Source organism: Poecilia reticulata, chromosome 8 (assembly GCF_904066995.2).
Source record: "Poecilia reticulata chromosome 8, P_reticulata-male-v2, whole genome shotgun sequence".
Lineage (NCBI taxonomy): Eukaryota > Metazoa > Chordata > Actinopteri > Cyprinodontiformes > Poeciliidae > Poecilia > Poecilia reticulata.
Window position 1 is genome coordinate 26044864 of NC_088837.1, and position 22698 is coordinate 26067561.

The 22698-nt window shown below is 40.3% G+C and overlaps 1 protein-coding gene across 1 annotated transcript; it reads left to right on the top strand.

Annotated features, from left to right (window-relative positions):
• The first annotated feature begins 3983 nt into the window (after positions 1–3983).
• LOC145552684 (transmembrane protease serine 9-like) lies at positions 3984–22638 on the top strand. The gene is made up of 16 exons (XM_081610467.1): positions 3984–4178; positions 7662–7682; positions 7803–7968; positions 10253–10521; positions 10607–10752; positions 10835–11144; positions 11335–11497; positions 11834–12108; positions 12316–12470; positions 12560–12818; positions 13259–13418; positions 19342–19610; positions 19799–19953; positions 20043–20316; positions 22203–22327; positions 22507–22638. Exons 1-16 carry the CDS (start codon positions 4124–4126, stop codon positions 22636–22638), a joined length of 2934 nt encoding a protein of 977 aa, XP_081466593.1. The 5' UTR covers positions 3984–4123.
• Positions 22639–22698: the final 60 nt, after the last annotated feature.

Below are 22698 nucleotides of genomic sequence, written 5' to 3' on the forward strand. Positions count from 1 at the left end.
CACTCCAGATTGAGTTAGACATGTTCACAGTAACAGATCCTGAATCATTTATTTTACAAATAGCTTTCAAGTTTTTATCATTTAACAGTTCCACATTTTGCTGCTAACAAAACAATTACAGTTAGCTGTTGTGTTTTTAACTTTTCTGTTTTTTAAACAAAAATAAAACCCTTACATGTAGAGCATATTCTTTGCTGTGAAAAAGGGAAGCAAGCCAGACTCCTGCATGCAGGCTGGATGCGGCGATCTGAAATGACACGCAGTCATGGTGATAAGTAATTTGGAGCTGAAAGACAAAGAGGCACGAAGCTGTTTATCCATTATTTGGACAGACGGAACAAGTTTCAGCAGAATCAACCTGATAGAAAATGTTCCCCTCTGTGACTTTACTGTATGAAAATCTGAAACTTCCAAAATCTGAGAGGCTGTTAGTCATTTTAAGGGTCTCCCTGATGGACTCCGTCTCCCCCCAAAGTATCTCAGAGCTTTGGGTCAAATCTGCGCAGCAGAAAGATTTAAAACTGAAATCTAGATTATAATCTTAAGGAAGTGTAAATTAAAATGATACATGGGTGGAGTGGAAGGAGGAAACTGATCAGTGTGGAATGAAGAAACCTGATGTTTGAACAAACTGCGAGTCTGGAGAACCAAAGGTGTAAATATAGATCCCAAACACAGTTAAACACCAGACCATTCAGTCCTGCTGTATTTAGGTTTAAAATATTCTTCTGACTGGAAGTTATCACATTTCAGAACCGGCCCAGCAAGAGTCCGATCTTCAGTCTGAGAGAATCCATGCAGGTAGCTGGAGATAATGATGATGATAATAAGGGCTTCGGGTCTGAATTACGGTGAACTTCACCAAAGAGAAATGGGAAAATACCAGTGAAACAAGCATTCACACCCATGTCTGAGCTTCAGAAATGGGTGTGAATGCTTTAACAGTAAAACCTTTTCAATTGATTATTGAGAAGAATAATATTTATAATATAAATAATACTCATAATTTCACAAAAGAAAATCTGATTTTTAAAACTCCTTCACTTTGTTAAATCCTTCCTGCAGTGACTTTACTGAACAAAGTGCTGATTCACTGCTGTTTGACTAGAAGAGAGCAACGCTGAGTTACGTCTGTGCTTATGATTCAATCCAGTTTCCTACTCCAGTTGTTAAAAGAAGTCCAAAATAAAATGTTTACATACTTCAGTGTTAGCTGATGCTACCCGTCTCTGAAACACACAGGATTAGAACAGTGAACAAGAACATTCATTGTTTAAAACAGGGCAGCTCACTAAGATCAGGAAAGAGTTGATCTGGACCAAATACAAAGCCAGATGAAGCCACTCAAAGGGATCTGGAAGAAGAAAACTTTTTAAAGTAAAACATCAAGATGTGTGTGAACTCATGTTCCAATTTTGTCTGCTTCATGTTTGTGAGAGACTGTTGCTACTGAAAGACTCATAAACTGGACAGAAAGCAAAGTAACATCTAACATCTGACTTCAATGCTGCTGTCAGGACCTTAAAGGAACAGAAAATTACTTCTTCAACAATTAATTGTTTTTTACTTGGCAATAAAAGTTGTCAAACTACTAAGTTCAGTAATTTGACACTGGCGCTGAAACTTCCTCCTTCTGCTCCCTGTCTGACACTAATTAGCCTTTTGTCGGACATTGTCCAACTGGAAGATCCAGTTTTTCTCTTTTAACTACAGCGTAGATAAGGCCGTCACATTCCTCACACTAGATTTCTTACTGGAAGAGCTCAATGTTTTCAAAGATGACAAACACCACAAACATTCAAGGAAGCGTCAGACAAGTGATCTGAAAGCCCTGCTGGGTCCCTGCTATACGTCCACATAGATGCTCTTCTGGTGGCTCTGTAGGTTATGAATCAGGCATCTTTCTTTCATTAAACTGATCAATGGCCGATCAATTAAAACTGATGCTGCCAACATGTAGCAACCAATCCTGGGCTTCACAGAGGTCGCTGTATGTTGCGTCTCGTCTTAGCTAAACCTTTAACCAAACAACTAATCCGTACACTCAGTGGTCATTTCATGGCCACATTATGAAAATAGTTAGAAAAATGCTTATATAGAAATATAATGAATAAAAGATTGAGAATGGGAGCATAATAAACTATTATTTTCAGAGTATGGTTATTTGAACCTTTGTATACATTGATTCTTTACTTTCTATTTCTTTTGTATTGATACAATCATAATTATAATACAGTGACAATTGTAACTTAGTTTTTACCACAATTTGAAATTTTATCATCAATAACATGTAATTTAGTGTTTTATCTATATTTATGGTTAGATTACATTCCAGTTGTAGAATTTCAGATTAAAATAAAGTGTAATTAATTTTACTTACTGGCATTTTACAACCACATTAGAGACTATTGAAAAACCACAGTCTAAAACGGTGTTGGTTCTGTTGGACCTCAGTGCAACATGTGACACTGTTGACCATGACATACTACTGATGTGACTGGAGAGCTCCAGTACTGGACTGGTTCCAGTCTGACCTACAGAACAGGTCATTTTTCATCAGAGCGGACAGAAGTCACATGTGGGGAACCCAAGGCTCAATCCTAGGACACCTTCTATTTAGTATCTACATGTTCCCACTGGCTCAGGTTGTAACAGGAAATACGATTAGCTACCATAACTACACAGATGATACTCAGCTCTACATCACGATGTCACCAGGTGACTCTGAACCATCCAATCACTGAACAGATGCTTAGAACAGATCAATGTGTGGATGAGCCAAAAAGTTCCCCATCTGAACAGAAACAAAACTGAATTCATTATCTTTGGACCTAAAGAGGAGCGATCTACAAACTAGATGGAAACTAGAGATCAGGCTGAACTCTGGGAGTAGCGATGGACTCTGACCTGAACCTTCAGAGCCACATAAAGACAATTACAAAGTCGGCCTTTTATCACCTGAAGAACATTTCCAGGTTTAAAGTACTACTGTCTCAGCTAGATCTAAAGAAACTCATCCATGCGTTTATCTTTAGACACATTGATTACAGTGTCTTCACAGGTCTGCCTAGAAAAAAAATCAATGGTCCAGCTTCAGCTGATCCAGAACGCTGCTGCTGGAGTTCTGACTAAAACCAGGAAGATAGAGAACATCACCCAGTTCTACAGTCCTTCACTGGCTCCATGGAGCTCAGAGAACAGACTTTAAATTAGTAATTAGTAGCTAGCTTATAAATTGCTGAATGGCTTAGCATAAAATACATCAAAGATCAGATGTTGCATCAACTTTCCAGACCTCTCAGGTCTTCTGGTTCTGGTTCTGGTCTGCTCTGCATCCCCAGAACCAGAACCAAACATGGAGGAGCAGCATTCAGCTTCTATCCTCCTCTTATCTGGAAGAAACTCTGAAAAAATCTGAGTTCCTTTAAATCAGGGCTAAAAACTAACCTGATTAGGGGTTTGATTAATAACTGGAACATTGATTGATAAGGTCTTAACTGTAACATTACTTATTTTTTATGCCACTGTAATGTGATGTTTTCCTGTTTGTTCATTGTTATTTTCATGTGAAGCTCTTTGAAATGTCTTGTCGCTAAAATGTGCTTAAATAAACGTGACTTACTGAACTATGATTAAATATGAAAGTAAATCAACACAATAGAATGTAACGTAACTGGATTAGATTGGTTTATGTTGATTTAATTCTTCAGTTAATGACAGGCTCAAGCGTTTCTAATAGACAGACAACACCCAGATGTTGGCGAAGTTCCTGTATAACTTTGTTATTAAGTTATTAATCATAGTTCACCTCTGAGAAGCACCGATCCTTCTTGATTTTTATACTGCTTGACTGTATTGGAACTTGGCACAATATAGACCTGCAATAAATAGAAAACTGATCTGTTTTCACTATAGCATTAACATTCATTTGTACGTTTTAAGATCATTTTTTCCACAAATTGATGCTCATAAAAACACCCACATATGAAGCCGGTCCACTTCCTGCACATGCTGAATATCAAGTGAGTTGTTGGCATGTCGCTAAGCAGCTGACTCATTGTGGGTGTCTTTAAAAAGTTGGTTATATAAACAAGAGCAGATCAGCTGCAGACAAGCGACAGTGATGGCCTTCAACAAGCTGATCTGTGTGGCGGCTCTGCTGACGCTGCTGATCACAGGTAAGAATGCAAAGATTAGAAAAACTGGACAGAAATGTCCTTTATTATCAGATGTAACAGCAGCAAAGTTGTAGACAAATTAAGGCATGGTGATTCAAACAAGGCAATAAGATTACAAAAATTAATAAGTTAAAAGACTGTATAGTGAGGGCAAATTTGAGTATTAGGAAAAAATGTATAAGGTTAGAAATAGCATATCGATTTTCAAACAACTAACTGAAGCGATCTTCTACAGCCACCTAAAGTCTGAAAGATGTTTTAATGTCTAAATTATTAGGAGATGTTTTACTCTAATCTAACACATAAATAGTTATTTTTCTTTGGACATCTGCAGCACCTGATACAGCAGGCTCTTTAAAATGCTCTTTAAAGAACCTGCATTGTTAAGCTTTTTTGTTTTTCGCATGAATAAGAGAGCAGAGGTTTTTATTCAGTCCCAAGGTCAATGAAAGACCTTAAACTAAGACATCCTAACAATGCTTGAGGCATATTATTTTCACAGAAACACTAGAGTTCCTCCTGGATAACTGTGTACTTTACTGAGAATATTATTTACTCAGTAAAAATGCTGCTATATGATAAGTAAACTGACCAAGGAGTTTCACCCTGTCTGCTTTTTTAAAGTCTTTTCTTTTAAAACATATTAATCTTTTTTACTTTCATTTATGTGAATCAGGTGCATAAATGAACTGGTAGAACAGGAAACTGCTGAGGTTTCAGAACAACTCGTATGACGTGTGTTAAGTTACAAATCCGGTTGAACACGACCAGCTTAAAAAAACAAAAATGATTTTTTTCTTGGGCATTAAAGAAGATATAATGTTAGTTCAGGACAGAGTAATAAGGACAGAGGCTTTCAGGTCCATTTTATCAACTGTTACAAATGATCAGTCTGAAAGTTACTTCACTTTCTTCAGAAACTGTTTTTGGAAAATGTCCAACTTTTACACACCAGGAGAACAGAAAGAGTCTGGAAACATTTTTCATAAACTAAATTTACTGGGTCCAAACATGAACAATAACAAAACTAAATTCTGGTTTGCAAACTGTGATCTGGCTTTTTAAGTTGCTTTGGGAGCACTGGCTTCTTCCTGGCTGAGTGACCTGTTAGTGCATTCAGAACTGATAGCAGCTCTGGCCAGCATCTTCACCTGACCCTGAGGTTTTCCTCCAAGACAGAACAAACGGAACCTGTTTCCTTCCTGAACCGTATGACTGGGAATGCCCAGTCATCATACTGGGAATGCCAGTATGATGAAGAATATGTAATACTCTGAAAGAGAATATTTCAACTGAACACCATGATTAAATTACATACAGGTAAACCTATTAACTAGTTACGTGTGGAGGCAACTGGTATCATAGCATTTTATTTAGGGGCATCGTAGTTAATGAGGTTGAATTTAAATGCATTGCACAGCTGTCTAATATTAACTCTAAACACAGCTTTGTGTTGGGTCATCATGTAAAATCTCAATGAAATATGTTGAAGTTTACTGTTGTATCGTTACAAAACATACATATATATTTCCCATATATATATATATAATATATACAGTGGGGCAAAAAAGTATTTAGTCAGCCACCAATTGTGCAAGTTCTCCCACTTAAAAAGATGAGAGGCCTGTAATTTTCATCATAGATGTACCTCAACTATGAGAGACAAAAGGAGAAAAAAAAATCCAGAAAATCACATTTTCTGATTTTTAAAGAATTTATTGGCACTATATGGTGGAAAATAAGTATTTGGTCAGCTACAAACAAGCAAGATTTCAGGCTCTCACAGCCGTGTAACTTCTTCTGTAAGAGGCTCCTCTGTCCTCCACTTGTTACCTGTATTAATGGCACCTATTTGAACTCGTTATCAGTATAAAACACACCTGGTCACAACCTCAAACAGTCACACTCTAAACTCCACCATGGCCAAAACTAGAGAGCTGTCAAAGGACACCCGAAACAAAATTATAAACCTGCACCTAGCTGGGAATACTGAATCTGCAATAGGTAAACAGCTTGGTGTAAAGAAATCAACTGTGGGATCAAATATTAGAAAATGGAACACATACAAGACCACTGATAATCTCCCTCGATCTGGGGCTCCACGCAAGATCTCACCCCGTGGGGTCAAAATGATCACAAGAACGGTGAGCAAAAATCCAGAACCACACGGGGGAACCTAGTGAATGACCTGCAGAGAGCTGGGACCAAAGTAACAAAGGCTACCATCAGTAACACACTACGCCGCCAGGGACTCAAACCTGCAGTGCCAGACGTGTCCCCCTGCTTAAGCCAGTACATGTCAAGGCCCGTCTCAAGTTTGCTAGAGAGCATTTGGATGATCCAGAAGATGACTGGGAGAATATCATATGGTCAGATGAAACCAAAGTAGAACTTTTTGGTCAAAACTCTCCTCGTCGTGTTTGGAGGAGAACGAATGCTGAGTTGCATCCAAAGAACACCATGCCTACGGTGAAGCATGGGGGTGGAAACATCATGCTTTAGGGCTGTTTTTCTGCCAAGGGACCAGGACGACTGATCCGTGTAAAGGAAAGAATGAATGGGGCCATGTATCGTCACATTTTGAGTGAAAACCTCCTTCCATCAACAAGGGCATTGAAGGTGAAACGTTGCTGGGTCTTTCAGCAGGACGATGATTCCAAACACACCACCCGGGTAACGAAGGAGTGGCTTCGTAAGAAGCATTTCAAGGTCCTGGAGTGGCCTAGCCAGTCTCCAGATGTCAACCCCATAGAAAATCTGTGGAGGGAGTTGAAAGTCTGTGTTGTCCAGCGACAGCCCCAGAACATCACAGCTCTAGAGAAGATCTGCATGGAGGAATGGGCCAAAATACCAGCAACAGTGTGTGAGAACCTTGTGAAGACTTACAGAAAACGTTTGATTTCTGTCATTGCCAACAAAGGGTATATAACCCTAATATAAGTATTGAGATGAACTTTTGTTATTGACCAAATACTTATTTTCCACCATATAGTGCCAATAAATTCTTTAAAAATCAGAAAATGTGATTTTCTGGATTTTTTTTTCTCCTTTTGTCTCTCATAGTTGAGGTACATCTATGATGAAAATTGCAGGCCTCTATCATCTTTTTAAGTGGGAGAACTTGCACAATTGGTGGCTGACTAAATACTTTTTTGCCCCACTGTATATATATATATATTATCCATACACCGCTAGGGATGAGCAAAGGACAAACAGGTTTCATCTCATAAGTTTAATGCACAACCCAACACACCCCAGGAAGCTGAAATCTGCTGCTTTTGTTTCAAAATCTTCTAAAAATTAATTAATTATTATGAAGTAGCTGCATTTGTGTATGAGCAGAGTATGTCCCGTTTGCCCCGTCCCTGTGAGACTGTGTCCCTTAATCAGTAGCTTTGGCTACTGTTTAATAAAGAACTGAAACAGGAAAGAATGTATTTTAAAGATTTATGAAAATATGTGTTTTTTCTCCCCATTTTTCAGAGTGTGACTCACAGCTCTCTGGTAGGTCAAATCTCTAAAACTTCACACATGAAATCAGTTTTCCTACAGTTGCTATTGGGACAGACTTGCTGTGATTGGATGATAACAGAACAGAGTGAATGTTGAATCTCTATTTTTCAGATTGTGGTCAACCTTCACCTTCACTCAACACCAGGATTGTTGGAGGACAGGCAGCTCCTGCAGGCAGCTGGCCCTGGCAGGTCAGTCTGCACCTCTCCAGCCACTTCTGTGGAGGATCTCTGATCAACAACCAGTGGGTGCTGACTGCGGCTCACTGTGTCAGCGGGTAAGAAACAAGACGAGAGGAAACACCTCACAGTCAGATAACCGATCAGTTCATAAACCGATTCAGATCCATTCACATTACACTTGTAAATATGTCAAGTTTAGATCTCGTCTTCATTTTCCTGTAAGCTCCAGCAAAGCACAAAATGTTTAAACATCTAAACTACCATGACTAATTAACATTAGAGATGTGCCGATCAGGTTTTTTCCTGCCGATTCCGATCACCCATGAGGGCCGATCACCGATACCGATCACATAATTCTTTTTTTTTTTTTATCATAAGCACTACCAGTTATATTATGTGGAAAAAGGAACCATGAATTCACCTTAATTTAGACAAAAACTTGTTTTTAATAACTTTTTCCAAGAAGAAAACTAAACAAAACAGGCATTGTGCAAATTGTACTACTATCAATAATACTATCTTTAACAGACTGATAACATATGGAGGCTCTGAAGAGGCTAAATAATGCAAAGAGCCAAAATAAAACCTCTCAACATTGCCAAAGAAATTCAAGTATAAAACTTAACATTCAAAGGCAAAAACAGGATCCATTACAATAAACAATCCTGAGTTACTGAATGAAAACTTCCTGTTAGCATGGCGGCTAGCTGATTACTGCTAGTTCTGAGTGGCTGTTTCTGACTGAGCGGAGTAATTATGCAGAGCAGGGAGGAGATCGATTATTTTTTAGAGATTATCTGTCTCATGTTAGGACAGCGAAAGTTTTAATACGTATGTAAAATGTATTTTTTTAGGTTAGATGCTGCAGCTTTAAGCTGAGGTTCGGTGTGAGAGTCACTACCAGGTGGAGCAGAAGCGGTGCTCCGTCTGTGAAATATTACTACCTGTAGCGTAGCAGCGGTTCAACAGCGAGAGCAGAACCAGCGTCTTACATCACAGCTCCAAGACTTAAATAATTTTGCGGGTTATTTGTTTAGCTTTCTGACCGTCATGCTAATCCGGGTGAGTGTTTGTAGCTGTGCGCTGCTTTACCTGCTATCTGATCCTCCATATGTCTTTTTACTGCAGTGAGCCTCGATGTAGCCAAACTCCGTCAAGTATGGCATTGTTTATATGTCGTATTAGCTTCGTTGTGTTGATGCATTTTGACCTGCTTCAATTTTCCGCCTCAACACGCAAACTTCCCCATTCACTCAGTGCGTTATAGTTCCATATCGCTTAGGATTTGTTGCTGCGCGTTTGGCAGAGTGAAGGAAAGAGGAGACCAGCTGCACAGGCAGGCTGAGAAATGAGATGCAGGTGATCGGTATCGGCAACAAGAGACCGTGATCGACAATTACCGATCATACACTTTTTCATGGAAATCGGCCGATTATGATCAGTGGCCGATCGATCGGCACACCTCTAGTTATCATGGTTATGATAACGTATGAAATAATTTAAGAAAACTGAGTTTAATGTTCTTTATGTGTTGCCATCTACACTGTAAAACATTTGAAGGCAATTTAACTTGAAAGATTTCTTGTTAATTTAAATTAACAAGAAAACTGTTTTGTTTTTAACTCAAAGTTTCATGAAGTTGATTCAACAAAACGAGAAACAAAATGTCTAAACATTGTTTTTTAACTTCATTAATCTTGAATTGTGAAAGTTAACTTAATGCTTCAATTTAGACCAACTAATTATTTCACAATATGTAAGAAAAAACTACCCTGACCTAGTTAAAGAGCCACATTTCTCTATTATATTTACTCAATACCAAGTTACAATAACTACTTATTTAAATTCTTGTTTCAAATTGCATGGACAAAATTTCTGATCTAATAATGAATGTTATTAAATATCATAATGGATTCTGCTCAGAAACATTTAGTATGAACAGAATATTATCCTCAAGCTTTGAAATAAACATTTACCTTAATAACACATGAAAGTAAAGAATGTAACAAACTTTCATCTGACTCAGGGTGCAACACACGATACGAAATCATGTCGCTATGCACCCTGGGAAATAGTTCCCACTCCTGTCTTTTTCTTAGTGCTGACCTAAAAACTCTAATTCAGCTCTTGGAGGTTTGACCAAATTAATAAAAAGTTTACAACTTACTACTGTGGGTTTATCTGTCACAAACTCGCACATTTAGGTTCAAAATCTAAAACTCGCTAAATTTATTTGACTTAAATAGTAGAAGACAGCAGAAAAAACTAAATGTTTTACAGTGCACACATATAAAGTTTGCCAACAGGTGTTTCAAGTAAATCCTGAATTTTGATGACATAAAGTTAAATGTTAATGAATTAAATGTTTTCATTTAATAGGCTTAATGGTAGGACAGTGACGGTGTATCTGGGTCGTCAGAGTCAGCAGGGATCCAACCCAAACCAAGTCTCTCGGACGGCAGCACAGATAACTTCTCATCCTAACTATAATGCTGCATCTTCCAACAATGACATTGCTCTACTGAGGCTCTCTGCACCAGTCACTTTCACCAGTTATATAAAACCAGTCTGCCTAGCCGCCTCAGGCAGCATCTTCTCCAGCGGGGTTGACTCCTGGATCACTGGCTGGGGCAACATTGGGAGTGGAGGTGGGTAGTAAACCAACAATATACAAAGAAGTGAAGAGATAAACCAGGTTTTCAACACTTACAGATGTATTCATTATGTCCTCAGTTGCTCTTCCGTCTCCTCAAAACCTGATGGAGGTGGAGGTGCCAGTTGTGGGAAACTCACAGTGCAAGTCTAGCTATGGGGACAGCGCCATTACTGACAACATGATGTGTGCCGGGTTACTAGAGGGAGGGAAGGACTCCTGTCAGGTGATCATCTGTTCACATCAGTTTGTTATTGTCTGCAGACAGTAGTTCTCTTCTCATCTGGGAAAATGTTCTGATCTTCCAGGGGGATTCAGGCGGCCCCATGGTGAGCAAGCAGGGGAACCTCTGGATTCAATCAGGAATTGTAAGTTTTGGAGAAGGATGTGCTAAGCCAAATTTCCCAGGAGTCTACACCAGAGTGTCCCAGTACGAGAGCTGGATCAACAGCGTTATCAACACCAACCAGCCGGGCTTCATCACCTTCACGTCCAACATTACGGACGGTGGCCTCAGCATTTCCAGTACAACCTCCAACCCTACAATTCATCCACCAACCACAAAAACAACGACTCTGACAACTCCCACCTTCACACCACTAATAAACATATCTGAAGGTACTACACACAAACCATACAAGTAGACTATTTGATAGTAACACATAAGCAGTGTTGCATTGCTGAATATGTTGAATCAATTTCTACATTTGGACCTCAGATCTCGCTCTCTGGATTATCCTGTTTTGTATTTATCTGACAAAGCTCACAAAAGATTTACCATTCAGGATTTAATCTCATCTGTTCTCAGTTTGTGGTCAACCTTCACTCAACACCAGGATTGTTGGAGGACAGGCAGCTCCTGCAGGCAGCTGGCCCTGGCAGGTCAGTCTGCACTTCACCTCCAGCCACTTCTGTGGAGGATCTCTGGTCAACGACCAGTGGGTGCTGACTGCGGCTCACTGTGTCAGCGGGTAAGAAACAAGACTAGAGGAAACACCTCACAGTCAGATAACCGATCAGTTCATAAACAAATCCAGATCCATTCACATTACACTTGTAAATAGTGTAAAATAGGTACGGTCTAGATCTGGTATTAATTTTGCTGTCGGCTCCAGCAAAGCACAAAAAATGTAAACATGAAAACTACCATGAAAAGTTAACATGGACATGATAGCGTATGAAATAATTTCATGAAACTGAGCTTTAATGTTCAGTGAGCGTTGCCAACAAAGATTTGTGTTTCAAATAAATCCTGAATGTTGATGTTAAAATGTGGTTTTCAATGTTGTGATTTTCTCGTTCAATAGGCTTGGTGGTGATCCATCTGGTGTGACGGTCTATCTGGGCCGTCAGTTTCAAAACGGATCCAACCCAAACGAAGTTATTCGGAAAGTAGCACAGATCACTATTCACCCTAACTACAGTTTTATAACTCTCAACAATGACATTGCCCTGCTGAGGCTCTCTGAACCAGTGAACTTCACCAGTTACATCTCCCCGGTCTGCCTGGCGGACTCAAACAGCTCCTTCTACAGCGGGGATCCATCCTGGGTTACTGGCTGGGGCAACACCAGATATTATGGTGAGCAGGAAATGACTTAATGCCATTAATGATCAGAGAACGCATCAACATACTACTGACAACAGCTTTGTCCATAATATCGTAAATAACTGGGTGAAGTCTTTTATTAAAACGATGATGGCAGTTTCCTGATACTGTAGTACAATTAGTTTTGATCTCTTCCTTTTTTAAACTTTTTTTGTTAATCTGAATTTGTGTCTCCTTTAGAGTCACTTCCTTCCCCAGGAAACCTTTTGGAAGTTGAGGCAGATATTGTGGGAAATGGTCAATGCAGCTGTGATTACAGTGAAATATTAGGAGACCAGATTACTAACAACATGATATGTGCGGGGTTTCGTGAAGGAGGGAAGGGACCATGCTTTGTAAGTCTTAACTGTTTTCATCAGATTCCACTTCCTGCACTGATTTCTTCTCCTCACCTGCTTCAAACTAAATGTTTCTGGTCCTACAGGGAGATTCTGGAGGTCCACTAGTGACCAAGCAGGGTGATCGATGGATTCAGGCTGGAATTGTGAGTTTTGGTATTGGTTGTGCCAAACCATATTTCCCAGCAGTCTATGCAAGAGTATCCCAGTACAATGACTGGATCAACAGTCACATCACCAGAAACCAGCCGGGCTTCATCAACTTTAAATCCAACGGGACTGAAAGTGACCGCAACGTTTCCTGCACACCCTCCTTCACCCAAACAACAATAAACATATCTGAAGGTACTACTCGCATAATCTTTGTTAAGCAATTTGATGGTAACACAAAAGCGGTTCTCATACATGGAAGAAAACCAGTTCTACCTCTTGACCTCAGATCATACCGGTGAAGTTTTGGTATAATACGGTATCCGCCGCTGTCCGGCGATGAGGGGTGGGGGGGGGCACACGAACAGAGAGTAATTACGTAAGGGCGGTGGGAGGGAACCGTATACCATACCGTAAGACCTGGGAGAGCAACTAACGTCGGCACAATCTGGGACATTTATGGGAAAATAGTAATATGGGACAATGGCAGGACAGGAGGTAAAAAACGGTAGTTTCCCAGCCACAACGGGAGACTTGAAAGGTATGCCTCAGATATATCCCAGGATCAGCCTGCTGAGTGTCAGATAGACACTTGCTAGGAGCAGAATTATAATCCCATCTCCTGTTTTTCTCAGTTTGTGGTCAACCTTCACTCAACACCAGGATTGTTGGAGGACAGGCAGCTCCTCCAGGCAGCTGGCCCTGGCAGGTCAGTCTGCACACCTTTGACCACTTCTGTGGAGGATCTCTGATCAACGACCAGTGGGTGCTGACTGCGGCTCACTGTGTCCAAGGGTAAGCAACAAGACTAGGGGAAACACCTCATCTGAGGAGCCAGAAATAACTGATCAGTTGGAAAAGAAGTGGTGAAGCAGGAGCTTCAGATTTTGTTTAATTTTTACTCAAAATAAAATTAAGATACACAAAAATACCTCTATTCAATGATTATAAACACAGTATCGGCAATAAGGCATAAAAACTGTAATTAAAATAAAGTACCCTATATACTAAAAGTTCTGACTTAAAAAGCAGATGTTCAAGTTATAAGAAAATGAAAGCCTTCAGGTTTGACAAATGGTTGCTCCATAACATGAACACTCACGGTGGAGAAAACTAATATTCTGAGAACATAAAAGTTGAGTTCAGACTTCCGGATCGGACCACCATCACAATGGTCGCATAGTGAGAGCGCTCCTCTTTGAACCGGAGCAACTAGAGAAATTCCCCCCTTAGAACTCAAGTGAATATACCAATATATTAATTAAAAAGGGGGTATGATCGTACCGTACCACTACTTCGAGAAATAAACGCCGACTGAAATCAAGGGGGCGAGAGAGACGGAGCAACAATTAGCAGCTAGCGGGTTGAAGACAACAAGCCACGAGGAGCAGCGTCTAAAAATGACCGACACCGAACTGATCCTGCAAGAACTAAAAGGGTTTCGCCAAGAAAATAAAGAACAATTTGAGACGATAAGAGAAGAAATTGCGAAGGTGAACACCAGGATGGAGGAGGTGGAGGGACGGATGGAGAAGGCAGAAGAAAGGATCCTAAACACAGAGGAGGTCATCACGGAAATGCTAAAGCTACATGCTAAGCTGGAGGATAAATTGATGGATCTGGAGAGTCGGTCCAGACGTGAGAACATAAGGATGTATGGGGTCCCGGAGGAATCCGAGAAGGAATCGACATTGATCTCGTTTGTCGAAACCCTACTCCGTCAAGGTCTTGAGTTAAATGAGGACACCCCTGACCTCCATATTGAAAGAGCTCATCGGTCATTGGGGCCGCAGCCACCAACCGATGCGCCACCACGTTCCATCATAATCAAGTTCTTAAGCTTCAGAACTAAAGAGATGATACTCCGCAAAGCCTGGCAGAGGAAGGGGTTTACCTGGCAAGAAAATCGCATAAACCTGGATCACGACTACCCACCTCTCATACTTAAAAGACGAAGGGAATATACCGAAATCCGTAAGTATTGAAGGAAAATAACATCCACTTCCAGACCCTCTTCCCCACGAAGCTGCGTGTTAGATATGAGGATGGAACCAAAACCTATGATACAGTAGAGGAGGCATCAGACGACCTGCTGAGACGAGGCTTCGCCGTATCAACCATCAAACCTCCGGAGACGCTTATGGAGCAGGTGCAGCAGCTGTCCTGGACCAGAGTGGACCGACGAAGGCCGCATTTAAAGCCGGACGGGGCTCCAGTTACAAGGAGAAGCTGCGGGCCTTCAGGAGAACACCTGCAGCCCCCTCCGGGACCTAAAGGAGGACCTTCTCCAGACCGAAGACGGCGGGAGGAATGGTGAAATACTTTCAACCAAATCTGTAACTAGTGGTGGATACAAACTATAGAATAATCCGGTTCGTTCTGGACCTTTTTTTTTTCCTTGGGACACTTTTCCTTTTTCCGACATGCGACGTTGCAGGTAAGGCCTCTCCCTCTGGACCGAAGAGGGGGACTTTTCCTTCGAGCCCCTTGTGGGATCTCAACAGGGTCAGGGTAATAGACCGCTACCGAGGAAGTTACATGGACAATTTGTGTTCAGTTTTATGAGTGGGATGTTAATTGTTTGTTCCCTGTCGGTTCTCGCGGGGAGGGGGAAATGCACCAGGTATCTGAGTGAGATGGGGGGGAGAATTACATAGATGCAAAACCGACCTTTAAAAATAGCATCATTTAATATAATGGAGTACTCAATCCAGTTAAGAGGAAAGAATCTTATCAAATTAAAGAAAATAAATCAAGTTGCTTTTTGCAAGAACGCACCTCAACGATTCAGAACATGGCAAATTAAATAAACAAGGATTTAAACATGTTACTTCTCTTCACATGGATCAGGAGGCGGAGAGGAGTGGCGACCCTCATATCCAAGGCTGTAATTATGAGCATATTTCAGAATATAACGACGATGAAGGTAGATTGTTATGGTACAGGCAAAGTAGAAGGAATTGTGAAACTCTTCTTAATGTGTATATCCCTCCTGGAGTGACTGGTCCTTTATAAACAAATAGTCGATATAATGACAACAAAAAGTCAGGGGATTTAATAGTGGCGGAGATTTTAATGTCCGATTAAACCCAAAAATTGACTCTTCAAATGGAAAACCCGACGCAAAAACATTGGTAGAAGATTAATACCTGGATTAATGAGGTGGAGCGTGGACGTTGGAGAGAAAGAAACCAGAAGAGTAGAGATTACTCGCACTACTCTCATGCTCACAACGTCTACTCCCGCATAGATTACTTCTATGTTTAAGGGAGATCTTTCTAGGTATGAAGTTGTGAAATGGTCCCAATACTCTTTCAGATCATGGTCCCATTTACATCTCAATCTGCCTGAATAATAAGAGGAGGTCCACTCTGTGAGACTGAACTCTAACATTCTGAACAAATCGATCATTAGAGATAAACTAAAACGGGAAATTAATTTATATTTAGAAAATACGATAATGAGGAAGTAACCCCTCGTATAATCTGGGATGCATTAAAAGCAGTGATAGGGGTAAAATCATATCCATAACCTCATATGAGAAGAGAATCAGAGAAAAAAAGCTCAGGAGTTAGAAGAGGATTAAAAGACTACAGGGAGAACATGCAAAGTTTCCCAAAGATGACAACACCATACATAAGATTATAAAACTAAAATAGAATAGAAAAAAAAGAAAAGAAGAAAAATACTCAGCATGGAAAAAAACCTTCTTTATAAAGCACAATACTATGAGGTAGGTGGGAATCCCTGAAACTTTATCATATAGGTAAGAAAACAACAACTGCAGAACTACAAAAATTAGAAACAATGAACAAAGGAAATAGAACCATCAGAAGATGGTTTCTATTCAAAGATTTTGCTTCAAATACTAAAAACTAAAACATATCCCAATCACAGACAAGCAACGACAACCGATAGATGCCTTCTGGAAGATCAATTCCAAAGATGCTGATGAAAAATAAGAAAATATCCAAATAAAAGGAAATTCAATCAGCATAAAGAACTAAAAAGGAAATCTCCAGGACGGACGGATTCACTACAGAATGGTACAAAATTATGCAAACCAACTAATCCAACATTAGAGAAAACATCAATGGGTCTAGAAATAAGAATTCCCCCTCATGGAGAGAGGCAGTGATTCAGTCATACGAAGGAAGGGAAAGACAAACTGGAGTTCGTCCAATAAGCTTCTAAACAATGACTATAACTTTCACCTCCATATATCCAAAAGCATAGAAGAATATTACCACTTTAATACATAAAGACCAGACTGTTTGTCAGGCAAAGACAGACCAAGACACATTAGGAAACGTTACACATATGAGGAAGTCACTCAGCAAAACAGAAGCACGATATAGTTTAGATGCAGAGAAGCATTGATTCGCTGGGTGTCTTCTATAAAAGTGCTTCAAATTGGATTTCATAAAGCGATAATGACACATTTAAATCATTATACTAAACCAACGCTAGAATAAATAATGGAGATTGACCAATCATCAGTCAGAAGAGAACGACAGGATTGTGCGTCGCCGCTCCCTTCGCCTATTTATTGAACCCATGAGCCAACTGATCAGGCAGAGGTCAGATAAAGGGTACAATGACATCTGGGGAGCAAAACACCTTGTCGCTGACATTTATTGAAAGTATAACGCACCCACACAGACGATCCCAAAACTGATAAGTGCTCGAGAGTTAGTTTAATCCTGATTACAAAATTAATATAAATAAACTCAAGTATAACATTTAACTATGACCACCGCTTCAATTAAACTATGTACAACTGGATCTGGGAGGCGAATCATCAAATTAGGTGTTCACTATCGAGGGACTCTCAAAACTGTTCGATTTAAACTAGGACACTAATTGAAATAAAATCAGATTACATAGTGGAATTATCCTTCTAATTAAGCTCCCGATAGAATCTATCAGATGAATCCTTCCACAGTATTGTACTATTCAGCTTCCGGTCGGAATCCCACCTAAACGTTCTTAAATGGGTAGATAATAGCAGGTATTTGGCAGGGTAAAAGGCCAGAATCAAGTTAGACTCTACAACTAAAAAAAGAAAAGGGTGGAATGGGCCTCCCTGTTACAGGAATACTACCATGCAGCCCAGCTAAGACCTTAATCTGCCTGTGTCACCATCATACACTGCAGCATGGAAGAAATAGAAGGAACAACGATAAAAGGAATCCAATAACGCCCTACTTAGTGATAAGTACAGAAGAACAGCAGATCCCAGAAGATTCCATATCAATAGCTTCTCGATCCTGCAGGAATTGACAAAATTTGCAGAATGAGATGCGTCCAAATTATGAGTGGTGTGCTACGATTCAGATTTGCACCAAATAGAATTGATGACGATTCAAGTTATGGATCTCAAAGGATTAACTACATTTATCATTCCTCACAAGGGATATAAGAGTTTGAAACCTTGCAGAAGGATCATGGACTGGGAAAAGATGATTTTTTTAGGTACCTACAGGTGAGACATTATTTACTAAAAATGTAAAAGAGGTTGAGAAAAAGTGATTCAAGTTTCATGGGGGTATTTCTATCACTAATTAGCCCAGATCAGACAGCAGAATTACTCTAAATTATATAATGCCATACAGCTATCTAAACAAGAGAATACAGAGTATATAAAGAGAAAATGGGAAAAGGAAATGAAGTATAATCTCACAAGAAATCTGGGAGGAAATATGTCAACGGCAGTGGATCTCGACCGGCTCAAACACATGGCGGGAGTTTTGCTGGAAAACATACACGTTTTTGCTACACCCATTCAGAGACGATATCAAAGAACGGAGACGCCTGCTGAGACTCTGTGGGTCTAAGGGAGCCAACCACTTCTATGTTTTGGGATGCCAGTAATAAAACCATATTGGGAAGAGCTCCACTACATATGAAATATATTCAATGTAAACATCCGTTCAAATGTGAATCCTTGTACTGGGCAACCTACAATAGACTCATGGACCAATAAGGACAAAAACTGCTGGCAATTCTACTGGCAGCCAGTAAGAAAGCCGTCACAAGGAAATGGCTAAAACCAGACCACCCATTATTGATGAATGGATGAGATGTTTACCGGATTTATGCTATGGAAAAGATTCTTCTTCCCTCCAAGTTGAAATAGGAAAATTTATAAGATCTGGACCAAATGGACTGAGTATGTAAAACCAATTAGATCTGACTTCCTTTGATTATTCTTGTGAATTATGTGTCCTGCCTTTTTATGTTCATGTGGTCTTTATTGCTCGAGTTGGTACAATCCCCATTTTTGTTCAATGTTGTTAATTTTTGTTATCGTTCACAACTAAAATTAGTAAGTCTGTAAAAGAAAATACCAGAAAGGCAGTATGTATGTACGAAATTACTTTGACTCTCTCCTTCTATCCTTATGTACAACCTTAAATGGGTTAAGTAGTAATTAACGATTGTAATGGAAATCTGTCTTTCTAAATAAAAAATGTAAAAAAAATAAAATAAAAAAAGTTGAGTTCAGAGACTGTTCTGTCGCTGGGAGATGTTGATTCATAAGAGATCATCATGGAGAGATTGACCGTTTTCACACTGCTGCCTGCTGTCTTTAACAAAGAGGAGCTGAAGCTAACAATACCTGTGTATAGCAGATTATATAAGGTAAAATGTGTTCTCTTACCTCATTGGTGGTTTAACTGAATATATAATGGTCTTTATCTTTTGTTTACAACAGGCTTGCTGCAATCCCATCTCTTGTGACGGTGTATCTGGGTCGTCAGAGTCAGGAGGGATCCAACCCAAACGAAGTTATTCGGAAAGTAGCACAGATCACTACTCACCCTAACTACAGTTCTCTCAACAATGACATTGCCCTGCTGAGGCTCTCTGAACCAGTGAACTTCACCAGTTACATCTCCCCGGTCTGCCTGGCGGACTCAAACAGCTCCTTCTACAGCGGGGATCCATCCTGGGTTACTGGCTGGGGCAACACCGGATTTTCTGGTGAGCTGGAAATATCTAACTCCATTTATGATCAGAGAACATACTAAAACAGGCCTGACGACAGTTTCGTAGAAATAAAAAATATCACAAATAAGTGGTGATGTCTGTCACAAAATCCTGATGGCAGTTTCCTGAATGTTATTCTCGTCATTTCTTATCCTTTTTCTTTGAATTTGTGTCTCCTTTAGAGTCACTTCCTTCCCCAGGAAACCTTTTGGAAGTTGAGGCAGATATTGTGGGAAATGGTCAATGCAGCTGTGATTACAGTGAAATATTAGGAGACCAGATTACTGACAACATGATATGTGCGGGGTTTCGTGAAGGAGGGAAGGGACCATGCTTTGTAAGTCTTAACTGTTTTCATCAGATTCCACTTCCTGCACTGATTTCTTCTCCTCACCTGCTTCAAACTAAATGTTTCTGGTCCTACAGGGAGATTCTGGAGGTCCACTAGTGACCAAGCAGGGTGATCGATGGATTCAGGCTGGAATTGTGAGTTTTGATATTGGTTGTGCTGAGCCAAATCTCCCAGCAGTCTATGCAAGAGTGTCCCAGTACAATGACTGGATCAACAGTCACATCACCAGAAACCAGCCGGGCTTCATCAGATTCATGTCCAACGGGACGGACGGTGGCTTAAACGTTTCCTGTACAACCTCCAACTCTACAATTCATCCTCCAACCACAACAACAACTGAACCTCAGCGTGAGTATCTGATTTTATTGATTTTGTGATAAAACAAAAAACCTATAAAAGGATTTCAATCGCACCAACAAAAATGTTTAACAAAAGTCTCCTTTCTGTAGCCTATCAGAGGTAACAGTAAACCTGACTCTTGTCATGTTTTATTGTATTTGTAATCAGCCACTTGTTTTCTGTCATAGAGAGATCAATATTATCCTCTAATGATACAGAGGGACAGCTTCAATCTGAGACATTGTTGCCTGGTCTATTTAAAGATGCTGATTCTTTGTACATAGATGCTGTCAAGTTTTTAACAATCTCCTTGACATTTGGGATTGTAATCTGAAAGATCTCAATCACCTGTGGGAATAAAATAAAACTGAAAAATAGAATTATGTTTACTGTCCCACAGTGGGGAAATTCAGGTGTAGCAGCAGCAAAGTGATGGGATATTGTGGCATGAAGGTTCACATCAGGCGCGGAGTTATGGGGGGGGGCTGCTGCCCCCCGGCCCGGATGGGGGTCGGGGAGGGAGGAATGGTTTCAAGTCGCTTTAATGTCTGATTATAGATGGAGAAAGTGCGCCCTCGCCTGTTCAGAAAGGTGTATGTAATGTTAAAGTTTCTGTCCCTCAATGGAATATATAGTAGTCAGTAGTCAGTGACTTTTTGACTCACGGTTTAGCCAATGTGCTTCTAGGTAAAAATGAAACGAAGGTGATACACGTGAGGGGCCCGGTCATTGGCCCAGCCCCCCGGCCCGACGCTGACTTGTTCTGCTAGTGGTTCACATAAAGAGAAAATGGAATGAAAAAGTTTATTTATCAGATTGTATTTCGCTTTGTTGTAATTCGGCACGGACTACAGTTTTCCCTGTTGTTCAGTGATGCCAACAGTGACGTCAGACTACTTTTTTCAGTAATGAGTAATCTAACGTGTTGCTATTTCAAATCAAGTAATCAGATCAAAGTTACTTGTCCAAATCACTGTACGTTACTATTTTTTTATTTTTGTAAATCATTTCCTCTGTGTGTCTTGGGGAGTGATCGCCGTTTCTATGCGACAGCCAGCAGCTGATGGCTCGCCAGGACAGAAATGTAAACAATGGAGGGAGAAGCGCCATTATGATCTTTAATGTAATTGTAATTGTCATAAATCTGAGCTGTGGAGCCGCAGGAGGAGCTCTGTGCGCTGCGCTCTGACAGTAAACACAGAACCTGGAGGCTGAGTCAGGGAGGGGAACTCTAAAATCCTTCTTAGAGTTTTTTAAAGTAACTATGCCATCCCTCGATGCCAACATATTTTAATTGGTTTTTTTTATTATTTGTTTTTTAATTCTCTATAATTGTGAGTTTAAATAGCTTTTCACTGACAATGTCTTCTCGTAACATAATTACCCAGTAATATTTTTACATTTCCTGTCAATTTAACATCTTTTAAATTGACAGAACATCAAATGCTTTTGAAAACTAATCATGAAATATTAAACAATAATCTGATGTGCAAAATGTAATGTTGACTGTGTGTTCTATCACGTTGTATTTTTGTGTTCTTATGATGTAAAGCACTTTGAAATGCCTTGTTGCTGAAAGGTGCTATACAAATAAAATTTGATTGATTGATTGATCTTTTAATACAAAAACATGGTGTAGAGCTGGTGAACCGCCTCAGCGCCCCGACCACCGAGCTTAGAAAGTTTGTGGGAAGGAAACTGCATCGCCCAATAAGTGCAGCAGAAAGACCCCAGCTAGCTCAGAGTTATTTAGCTCAAATGTTCCTCACTGTTTAAGGAAACATTTGGAAACTTGAGGTGAAGTTCTGAAATCTGAATGACATCTGTGCCAATTAGCATCACAAATGGGTTTGTGAGAGATGTTTCATTCCGTCTACCTTGTCTTCCTCCTCCAGGTGTGGTCTGTGGACAGGCCCACTGGTTCCAAGATTTCCGGTGGGTTTCTGTGGCGTCGGCCGGTGCATGGCCGTGGATGGCCAGCTTACTGAAGAACGGCCAGCACATGTTGGAGGACGCTGGTGTCTGAAAGGACGTGCTGACCAACGCCAACTGCTTCTCAGGGTACGCTGAGCTGAGCATGACAGGAGAGAAAAAATGACAACATTATACATTATTACCATTAATAAAGACAACTTGATTTTTAAACTGGTAAAATAATTTTCTGTTCCGCTCTAATTCAGTCCATCCTCTCTCCCTCAGCCCCTAACGCCTCTAGTGGACGGTTGTGTTGGGTCGCTGCATCAGAACGGCGTGAACCAGTTTGAGGCGTCGTTTGATGTGGTAAATATCAGCGTGAGCAACCTGACCGGGAACCAACATCGCCAGTGCTGACGCTGTCGTCCCCCCCCACCCTGAACAAATACATTTGGCCGATCTGCCTGGGCAACGGAA